General features: G+C 37.3%; 1 protein-coding gene across 2 annotated transcripts in view; it reads right to left on the bottom strand.

Annotated features, from left to right (window-relative positions):
- Nucleotides 1-236: 236 nt before the first annotated feature.
- The window catches only part of LOC136874035 (15-hydroxyprostaglandin dehydrogenase [NAD(+)]-like), a 46,672-nt gene continuing 35,372 nt past the window's right edge, over nt 237-11,536 (bottom strand). For both annotated transcript variants that reach the window (XM_067147529.2, XM_068227640.1), the window contains exons 4-7: nt 7,476-7,582; nt 7,186-7,359; nt 2,922-3,076; nt 237-482 (exon numbers count right to left, since the gene is read on the bottom strand). In XM_067147529.2, the coding sequence (XP_067003630.1) occupies nt 350-482; nt 2,922-3,076; nt 7,186-7,359; nt 7,476-7,582 (569 nt within the window). In that variant the 3' untranslated portion in view covers nt 237-349. The remainder of the gene's footprint in view (nt 483-2,921; nt 3,077-7,185; nt 7,360-7,475; nt 7,583-11,536) is intronic.

Genomic DNA, 11,536 nt, shown 5'->3' with positions numbered 1-11,536 from the left:
GCAGCTAATCACATTAACCACTACACCACAAGGGCGGGCCAAATCAATAATCACCGTATAGATTTAACAGAATTCTAGACTAGTTCTAAAAAATAATAAAAGTAGACAATGGTGAAGGATAAGGAATTCTGTGGGAAAACGAGTAAATTGGTACTGTGTAAGCAGAGGCCAGCGTAATGAAGTGCGGTAACCGTTATGAAAAACAGCAACATAATATTCCATTTTACGGACCATTTTTAGCTATGAAACAAGCACGTTTATTGATGTTTTCTTTCATTTTGTACATCATGGAATGAATTAAACAGTAATTGTATGGAATGAATTGATATGCAATGATTTAGGTATGAATTCAAACTTCTTTTCTCATGGCTTCACGCTTCGGTATCACAACTGAGTAAGTTTCATCTCCTTCACTCACCCAGACATCACCATTTTTAGCCTCGCGGATCATTTTGAGAAAGCTTTTAGCAACAACCTCCGGTCTGTAAAATAGGATACATATGGTAAGAAAAATGTGCTAAGTAAGAGATAAATAGAATATATAGATCTGAAAGAAATACAGATAGAATTATTCTAACAGGATAACAGCGAAAAGAATATCAATAATCCTAATTGATATGACTTACAAACAATGAGAAAATATTACTTTTAGAATATATTAATCTTTTGGCGGACATCTTAAGGGACCTAGGACTGTCTTGAAAAGTCGTGGCAACACTGCCATTCCAACTGATTCACAGTTACTTACACTTGCTTATCAAATCAGAGGGGTTATAGCTCCAGAGTGAAAATAAGTTTGGTTCGAAGACGGGGAGTTTTGATCAGTTAAGGCTACCAGATAATAAAGCAATTCGAGTGGCCTCCAACTCATTGAAATACATCCTCCAGGAGTTGTTGATGGCCTTGTCCGTCGTGATCAATTTCCCCTCATTGCCGAGCATAAATTATTGACACGATGTGCCGGGAAATCTTGTGTTGGTGGGTGGTAACTTGTAGATTTGTTTTGCACCCTCTGGTTACGCTAGGTCTTCGCAGAAACGGCCTTGTACCTCATCCTCAGATAGGACCTGTTCGTGCTGCTGGTAGACTTCGACCACTCCTTGAAAACATAATTTTCCTCCATGAACACCTCCTGAACTTTGTTTTCTTTTATTTTTAGTCTCCCTTTGGAGACACACAGATTATACCCTACTTTCTCAACTCAGTAATTCTGGAAATTTTGTCATAAGTAATTTGGACTGTCAGTATTGTTTGCCTCCAGGGACCATTTATGTCCTGAAGTCATCAATGAATGACTGACGTGTTTGTGTCTCATTTATCTTAAGCCATTTGATCTTCATTGGCAAGGTGGCTTTGGTAAAGATATTACAGCGTAGCTTTAATTCGCGGATCAAAAGCTCATGTTGTGATATGAGAGGATCATCTAGGATGACCTTACAATAAAGTGTTTGAGCATGTGATAGTTGCAAAGGATGTAATCAAGCAGGGTACATGAAATGGTTTCCACAAGTCGGCCTGTAACTTCTGGTGGAAGTTTATGTTCGCTGTCGACGGACCGTGAACTGATGTGAGCTGAGGATCTCCTCAGCTTAGACTTTTCCTGAAACCGAACCCATCATAACATTCAGGGCAGTCCTTGGTGGTCTATCTAATGTGGTCATTCAGGTCAGCATGAAAATTATGTTGCGCTCATCTGTTGGCAGCTGTTGTAACAGACGTTCACATTTCTTCTAGAATTTTCACTTGATGATTCTACCGCTACCAATTTGAGGAGTGTGTGCAGAAATTAAATTCAAACATCATCATCCATTGTAAGCATAACCGTCATTAGTCGGTCACTTATCTACTTGAATAAAGCACTCTTTTGATGAGGTGTTGGGGGAAAATCATCCCGATGATGTTCCACAGGTTGTTTTAGAAGTTGTAAAAATGATTTTGTCCATAGCCGACGTTTGTGGCCTTGCTTCCACTCCATTTCATCTCCTGAATAGTTGTGGTGGCCAATCTGCACCTCTTCGGAACAGACGATTGTAAATTAAATGTACCTGTATTCCGCATGCCAATTCTGAGCTTCGATATCGTGCTCACTACCTTTCTGTGATTTATGGGTTTAGACACCATTGATTTTGCTCATTTTTGCAGGGTATGGAACTATCCAGAGACTCACTTTTACCGAGAAGTGGCCGATGCTTGACTCAGTTTTGCGTGGAGGCGACTTATCCGATTTCCTTCCTCAGATGTACTCTACTCTAATTGTATATTTTGTTTAATAGAATTATACTGTTTTTTTCAGCCTGATGCCACGCCAAATTGATCTTGCTAACTAAGCCCAAACACTTCCGTCGACTCCACCGTTGAATTTATCTGCCACTATCTAACTGCTAATCCTGGCAGCTGGCAGAATCCTATCGCCATCTTCTTTGATAAATCCAAAGGAGCTCCATATAACCTACCAAACTTTACAACTCTAGTAGAGAGTGTGTCCCAGCATTATGAAGCCCGTATGAATTTGACGATCATTTGCACAAAGGTTGTATCGGAGAGTGTTTCAAACTTATTTGTAGTGCAATCACATGAGGACAAGCCCTTTATGGGCTCAGGTTCTTCCGAGGGGCCTGCCCTTTATTTCATCAGTTATAATTTTTATGTGTTTTACTGATACTGTTGAGAGAGATTGAGAATTTTTTTTATTTTTACCCTATATTTTAGGAATTTCATTCTAATTTGATTATTTTGAAATCTTACAAAATGTTTCTAACTTATTTAACAAAGTATTTGTATAACTTTATTACAGTCTTTTGTTTCTGAGATTATATCTGTAGCGAATGGTAAAAATGCGTCTGGTTTTGGGTGTTCAGAACTTAAACTGGTTTAATTCAATGAAGGAAAATTAATTTTATTGTTTATACATAATTACTCACGTTCCAAGAGGACCATTATCCATGGCGTCTTTGAACATTTGCTCGAAGACAGGATATATGACATTTTTATGACAGGCAATCTGCAACGGTGTGACGGTTGTTCCAGGACACAACGTGATAACTCTCACTTCGTTTCGATCATAATGAAATGATTGCTGAAACAAATTAAACAATTGATTTGTTAGTATGATTGTTTTCTTCTTTTCAGGAAATTAACTAGTGATCTCTTTTATTAATTTGTTTTATGATACCGTTCTGTCAGTATGGAATGAATTATCTTGCGGTATATTAGTCTAGTTTCTGGACAGCTGCGTGCTGCAGTAATCATATTCTTCGTGCTCAAGATCCTGGGGCTGAGACTAAGAGTGTTAAACAGAAGAGCACCTATAAAATACTTCTCACAGTAAATTTCTGTCATACTGACTTTAATTAAGGCCATTAAAATAATGCAGGTCTAAGTGCATAAGAAATGTATTACTGTTGTCATCATCAACTTCATAATAATTTCTACTATCATGCCTGACATGTTATTTCATACTTATTCCAGTATATCCTTTAGTTTTCCCACGATGCACCGAAACATGATACCAGACAAAATTACAGCCATGTCGTTTCCTTTTGTTCACCTTATTAGGAAAAGTTACTATTTGGAAAGTTAGTACTGTGTTTGTTTATTTCTATTACCTCTCTGACTATTCTGGGTAATTTTGTCTGGTGTCATGTTTCGGTGCATCGTGCGAAAACCAAAGGATATACTGGAATAAGTATGAAATAATATTTCAGGCATGATAGTAAAAATGACAGTAAAATACAACGGGTTGGATTCTACACACGCCCTCAACAGTAAATTTCCATGGCCACCGCATCTATTCCTCTTTTGTTCTATACCTACCAGTAGTGAAAATAAATATACAGTGAAATTCCTTTAAGTTGGACACCTACAGTTCGTTGAAAATTTATCGAGTCTATATGATGAGTCTACAATTTTTCGAAAGTAAGAAAGGGAAGGATAGGAAAGTAAAGAAAAACCTTTAGCTAGTTTGTACTGTATACTTTATGCACGTAATAAAACAGCGGTTCTTATATACAGTAAACCCCCAAACCCCATGGCACTACAGCCCTTGAAGGGCCTTGGCCTACGAAGCAACCGCTGCTCAGCCCGAAGGTCTGCAGATTACGAGGTGTCGTGTGGTCAGCACGACGTATCCTGTGAGGTTAAGCCCCTAATCTTATGCAGAGTGTGAGGTTAAGCCCCAAACCTAGCCAACGTGTGAGGTTAAGCCCCTAATCTTATGCAGAGTGTGAGGTTAAGCCCCAAATGTAGCTAACGTGTGAGATTAAGCCCCTAATCTTATCCATGGTGTGAGGGTAAGCCCCCAAACCTAACCAATGCATGAGGTTAAGGCGCTACTCTCAGCCAAGTTGTGATGTTAAGGTCGCACACGTAGCCTAAACTCCTCAGTGGATGCCGCACACTTAGCCGAGCGATCCTCAGTGGATCGGGTCAGATGCAGGTGATTCTCAGTGGATCGGATCGAAAGCAGGTGGTCCACAGTGGAGTCGCCTGAAGATGGTGATCCACAGTTGATCGTATCTCCCAGGCTCATGTGGAAGATGATGCTGCTGGACCCCTGCATTTCCACTTCTGTCTTTAAAGTGCTTATTAATTGTTGTTTCAACCTAATTAGAATCCATTCTTATTATTTGTAGATTACTGTATTCTCATCATAATGACCCCACATTGATTAGATTTAATTTTCGTACGATTTATTTCTACGGGTTTTCCAGGGCCCATATTATCGGAGCTTTAGGTGGTGCTCAGTAAGAAAGTTGGGGGTAGTACCTCGATGCCCGCGTTATGTTTATTTTGTGAGGATTTGGCTATCCTTACTTAATGTCTTCACAGTGGGCATGTGTTATATGGCCTGACTTACGGGAGGAACTGATAAGGTACAAAAAGTCGCTAGCCGACCGTGAGGCTTTGTTATTGTGTCTCACTAGGAAATTTATGAACGGTGCCTTACCTAAATAGCCAACGCCTTAACTCTAAGTTAGCTTACACTATAGCGTAAAATTTTAAATAACACCTCCTGTAAATCTTAACTACTATTATTACACCTCTCTACAGAGTAGCAATAACCATCCATATTAATCTAAGTATGCCATAATTCATTTAAGAGAATGAGATCTTCAGTGGAAACTCTAAGTTAAAAATGTCGAAATGAACGAATACTCAATCTTATAGGAATGTTCTTGATGATTTTATCTTATCATGATATCCAATGAAAGTCAAAACAACTCATCGTTTTCATAATATATCGATTTTCTACGAAGTATAATGTGATTAAATCATGAACATACGTGATCCCAAATTACGTCAATCATCTCATCTCTCTCTTCAAATATTCCATTTCCATCTATTTTTCATCGTAGCAACACATATTTCTTTAATTCATCTTTCATTTCTTTCATATAACAGCATTACATCTACCTCATTACTAATTTCAAATCATATCTCTTCTTATTATTCCACATATTTGACGAATTTACATTTCTTGACGCACAAATAACTTTATCTTCGTATATTCACATCATTGGATCACTATCTTCTTAAATAATGTCAATATTTCTTCTGTCTGCTGTCATTTCCATATCTAGTGCTATTCTAATTAATTATGATGACGTATCACATATATACACATTAACATATCACTTGGTATTCTATTAAAATCTTAAAATATTCTCCCCATAAGAACTTCAAATATGATATGGCATAATATTTTTGGATTTGTTGCTTTCACTGAAATACTATTATTACATTACTATACCGCATTTCCAAACTTGGGTTAATTATGTTTCTTAAATAAGACTACCTATTCCAATCTGTTCCTTTTATATCGATATAATAAATAAATCACTCGTGAGAATCTAACACAATTTAGGTTAATCTGAAGACAAAAACGGTAAAACATATCAAGCTTTGACTACAACTCATCAATTCTTGTTAATATCTCCCAATCTATATACATTTTATTTAAGAAACTTATCGCTTTTTCCTTCGCTTCCGGAATGAAATCATAGCTCGTTCATCCTCCGCAATCGTCGGTGATGTTCCGCTTGCGTGGCTGATCATCCTAGATATCATCTGCGGGTGATGATCCAGCTCAGGTTTATCCAGGTAGCCCGTCTCATGTCTTCTTAGAGAGCCATATCGATCTTGAATTGCTCAATTTCAAAGATAAAATATATTGATGAAATCTGCTGTAGCATATGAAAGGTATCAAAGCCTGCTAACATACTATAACAATTAGATTTAGTTTAAGATTGCTTTGCATAATTCCAGTTTCTATCAGACCTCCAAGATCTCTGAAATTATCTCAATTTATGTGTCGTTCAGAATATTGCTTTATGAATGGTACAATGACGATATTGCGTTATATGAACTGCTTGTTTCTCTGGTCAAATCCTTTTTCTTTCCGTTCTTAGTATTGCTGATAACCAAGTCTTGTCACGTATCTTTAATATATGTATAAACGCGTTTTATATCAATATTCTTCACTGTTTTGCGTTATTTTCTCATTTTATCGACGATAATAACTTCTTTTTCTTAAATTATCTTCTTTCTTGATATTTTAAAAGATTCAGTTTGCTCCTCGGTCGCAATACGTCTGCTTCCTAAGCTTGCTTTTTAATTTCTGCCATTTGTGTAATGTTGGTTATTTAACAATTCGAATTCTTACTTTGTATTTCACTGCCATTACGATCCTATATATTTTGACATTGCGTTACTCTGAACTTCCATGATATTTTATGCCATTCATTATGTTTAATTTCGTTGTCAGTTATCGCGTTCATTGCAACTCGATTGATTTTCATTTCTGGAATAGTGGAATGGCACATAATAATAATAATAATAATAATAATAATAATAATAATAATAATAATAATAATAATAATAATAATAAAAATAATAATACTTCGATTCTAAAACCTGTTAAACTAAGTTATCCCTCTTCTACTGTAAACGCTGTTAGATGTCATACTAACATTGAGCCTACGAAGCGAACGCCTACTGAACTGTGCAAATCTTACCGTTAATTATACAGTATAAACCGACTAAATTATAGATTTTTCTTTTCTGAACAATGAATTCCAAATTCTACATTTTAATTTTTTTGGTTTGCGATTTCCAACGAAAATAAATATTATCTTACTGAAAAAACAATATTAGCACCTTCTGGACTGGGCACTTTTCCTTACTTACCCCAAGACCTCTTCCTAATGCAACTACAGCATTTTTGGTGGCACTATAAATGGGAGCAAATGGAATATAATCAAGTGCCGCAATAGATGAAACATTTACGATGAGGCCGCCATTTCCACCGTTGTCCTTACCCAAGAATTTGAAACCAAGCAGAGTTCCTCTGACGGTCCCTTTCTGAAAATATACCGTATAATTATTATTTTCATATAATTTGATGGACATTATAGTGATGGTGGAATAGCGTCAACATTTCTATGTGAACAAAATACTAATTAGCATATTTTACTCACTACATTGATGTCAATCTCACGTTCCCAGTTTGTGTCATCAAATATTCCAGCATTGTTGACTAATATGTCAAGGCGATTGAAGTGGGATTTTGTCTTCTTGAATGCTTCTGTAAGGAAAATCTGAACTGTGAGAAACAGTTGAAGAAAAGTTTCACAGTTAAGCACAATTTAGAATAGCAATAAAATATTGTGATTTGAAGAAGGAAAATCCAGTTTATTAATCATAATATCCTGTGATTAACACCTGAATAGCACAAACATACATTCTATACATTCGAAATCGATCCAACAAACTAATATCGAACAACACTATGCCGTAGCTTAAGGTACATTATCAAATGCAGAGGAGCCATTAAGGATACAATGACTTTAAAATTGCATTTTTCAAAGTACGGTGAAAATATAACATCCTATATATTCCTCTGCGCAGGTTTTAGATATGTGACCCCATGCCAATTTTTGATCTGGGTTCATACCTAATAGTTTAACAAGTTTCCCATCTCCACAATAATTTATCGGGACAGTTGTTACGGGATAAGTAGATATTGTGGAGGGAAATATCTACTCTGATCTAACATTTCTCATCAACAACAGCCTCATTTAATTGTACTAATAGCCCTTATATGATCTTACCAGAACTTAAAACTGTTGAAACGTCGGAATTAAGGATTGTTTTCGAGCATATTTTTGTATGTAAATCGTTAATCATTATTAAGAAAAATCACTAGAGTCCCGTTTAAGGTGAAAAACAATCTGTGTGGAAAAATCGGATTGCGATGTTGGTGTTTTTGGTCATTTGCGATATGGGAACATGTATGAGTTGATTTTATTTTTAAATTTAAAGAACGAGCATGTTATGAAACTATAACCGCACACCTACTTTGACTGAGATTCATATTTATGCATATAACTCCAGAATTATTAGAGGCAGATTTCTGAAGGCATTCTCTTCTGAAAAGCGCAATATTCATGCTGGCAACCACGACAACATCCGGCTTTTTACGTTTATAAGCGGGTGTTGAAAGTCGTGATAGTATTTGTGGTCATGATATTGTGATTTTGTTTAGCTTAATTTTTCAAATTTGGACACTGGTGGAAAAAATATCCTATCACCATGAAATAAGGGATGTAGAATACGGAAATTTCGGCAATATATTTGTCGAGGTAACATATTTAAATGATTAAACGTACAAGACTACAGGTTAATATCCGCGCGAGAAAAGACATCGCTAATGTGACATGTTGGTCTATTAATAACCGGTGTAATCACCTGAATGTTGAATGCAGGCGTGAAAATGTTCGTGCATTGTGCCGTACACGTGCCGGATGTCACCTTGTGGGATGGAGTTCCATGCCTGTTGCACTTGGTCGGTCAATACAGGGACGTCTAATGCGGGTTGTGGACGACGTTGGAGTTGTACAATGATGTCCCATACGTGCTCGATTGGGGACAGATCGGGGATCAAGCAGACCAAGGCAAGATGTTAACACTCTGTAGAGCACTTTGGGTTACAACAGCGACATGGGGGCAGCATTATCCTGTTGGAAAACACTCACTGGAATGCTCTTCATGAATGGCAGTACAGCAGGTCGAATCACCAGACCGACGTACACAACTGCAGTCAAGGTGCGTGGGATAACCATGAGGGTGCTCCTGCTGCCATAGGAAATTGCTCCCCAGACCAGAACTTCCCATGTAGGTCCAGTGTGTCGACGTCGCAGACATGTGGAATGCAGGCGTTGACCTGGTCTCCTTCTAACCAACACACGGCAATCACTGGGACTAAGGAAGAACCGGTTTTCATCGGAAAACACAACAGATCTCCACTCCATCCTCCAATGGGCTCTTGCTTGACACCACTGGTGACAGGGTATGGGGTAAGTGGAATGCACGCTACACGGCGTCTGGCTCGGAACTGCCTTACAAGTAACCGATTTCGAACTGTTCGTTGCGTTACTGTGGTGCCATCTGCCGCTCGAACTGCTGCTGCTGCTGTCGTAGTCCATTGCACCACAGCCAAACACCGAATACGGCGGTCCTCCCTCTCGGTGGTACCACGGGAACGTCCGGAGACCGGTATTCTTGCGAATATACCTTCTCGTAACCTCGTTCAACCGCAGTGAGCTGCTGCTCTTCGTTGTCGTAAAGGCATTCTTAACCCACTCACAGTCACTCCGTCCAACCTCACAGGTAACTAACCAACACCTCCTAGATAATAAGGCCTCACAACAGCGCTGTGACGTCACGCTACGGAGGCGATCGCAATCCAAAGAAACGCAAAGCATGGTCACACACAAACATGATTTTAATACTTTTAGCTTGTGGAATAACTTATTTACCAACAAATAAAGTTTAAATTTTAGAGGACATTGAATTATAGTGCCGTTATTACCGTATCTTAGAGAATCTGTCATTAAAGATAAACAACACACTATTTTAAATCACGGCAGCATTTACAATGTTAACTTACTCCAGGCTGACACAGAACTGAAATTCACAAACATATTTCAATTGAAATAGTCACTGAATAGGCTGTAAATGATTTTAAAATAAAAAGAGAACGCATAAAATTAGTTTAGGCCTAACATGTAGACTGTACAAAAATATGATACACCAACTTCACATTTATTTACAAACTTCCATTTTGGGAAATTTAGAAAGACACTGAGTTAATAATATTAAGGAAGAGGAGCATAACATTCACCTGGTCTGTAGGTAGGCCTAGGTCCAAATTATAACATATTGGCATTAAAGTTAATAAGATATACATCATCATATATCAAGCATGCTAGTAATGCAAAATGACTTCGATACTTTTGCCTATTACATGAGTATTGTACACACCTATTTTGAGAAAATTACAGACTTTCTTGAATTTGTACAATGTTTTGTGGATTCATTAGTTTTGTTCCTGCAGTAGTTATTTATTAGAATAGTTGTACACTTCCAAATAATGTTGTAATACAAATATTCTGAAGTGTGCTCCCTACATTCATTCCTGTCGTCTATACATTCATCAGCTGAGAGAACAATTTGCAGGGTCACATCACTTACATACTTCTTATGGTTATTTAAGCTAAGGAATTTTCTTTCACTTTCTGGCCTCAACATCTTTTTTATGATGACATATGTGTATGTAACTAAGTGTACAGCTGTTTCTGCAGGATATTTCAAATTGCCCCTATTGAGGCTGTCAATAACATTATGATGACTATTTCTAACAGTAACATCTTTCAAAACTAAGAAATCTGCACAGTAATTACAATTTAATTTCTTGAGAAGAGAATGACAACAATAACCTGCTATGTATGTTAAAACACTTGCAACACCAGATGTGCTGTCAAGATCTGAGTCTGTTACATTGAGCTCGCCTGTAAATGTTTGAAATGAGGAAACTGCACAATAATCATGATCTAACAGTATATCTTCACCAACAATATCATTTACAACAATTTTCCTACCATTAGAAATGGGCAGTTCAATTGAATTCAAGATTCTTATTTTTTTCTCAATTTCAAACACCTGTCTAACAGAAACATGGCATTGGCCACCTGCAAGTTGCCTGTATTCACCAAATCGTGCCTCTAATGCATCTGTCTGAAACTTTCCAGGAAGAAAATATGACCATTTCAGTACTTCAGAACAAAACTCTGTTAGCTGTATAAGGCAGCGAGTTGTTTGAGTAAGAGCCCTATGCGTTTGACTAGACAATTTGTCACATTTCAGACCTAGATTATCCCAGTGATCTAACCACTGAACAAACTTCATTAAAAAAACCTTCCGTTCATCACCAGGTTTGTTGGTGAGAGGCTGTTGAAATTTATCATTAAGTCTTACACCTTTGAAAGGGGTCTTTACATTAACAATCTGCCACCAGGTAGTGATTACTTTTACAAATTCAGCTGTTCCCTCATATGATGTTAAATTGTGCTTTTCTCCTACAACTAGTAAGCATTTACTATATGGTCATTAAACAACTGACACACATATTTCACATTTTGTCTTTCAAAACTTGAAGGCCATAGAGCTTTGACAGTCAAACCATACCCATGCTTTACAA

The sequence above is a fragment of the Anabrus simplex genome, chromosome 5, assembly GCF_040414725.1.
Source record: "Anabrus simplex isolate iqAnaSimp1 chromosome 5, ASM4041472v1, whole genome shotgun sequence".
In the NCBI taxonomy this organism is placed as follows: Eukaryota; Metazoa; Arthropoda; class Insecta; order Orthoptera; family Tettigoniidae; genus Anabrus; species Anabrus simplex.
The sequence above is the reverse complement of the archived record's forward strand: the minus strand, read 5'-3'. Positions and strand labels throughout refer to the sequence as shown.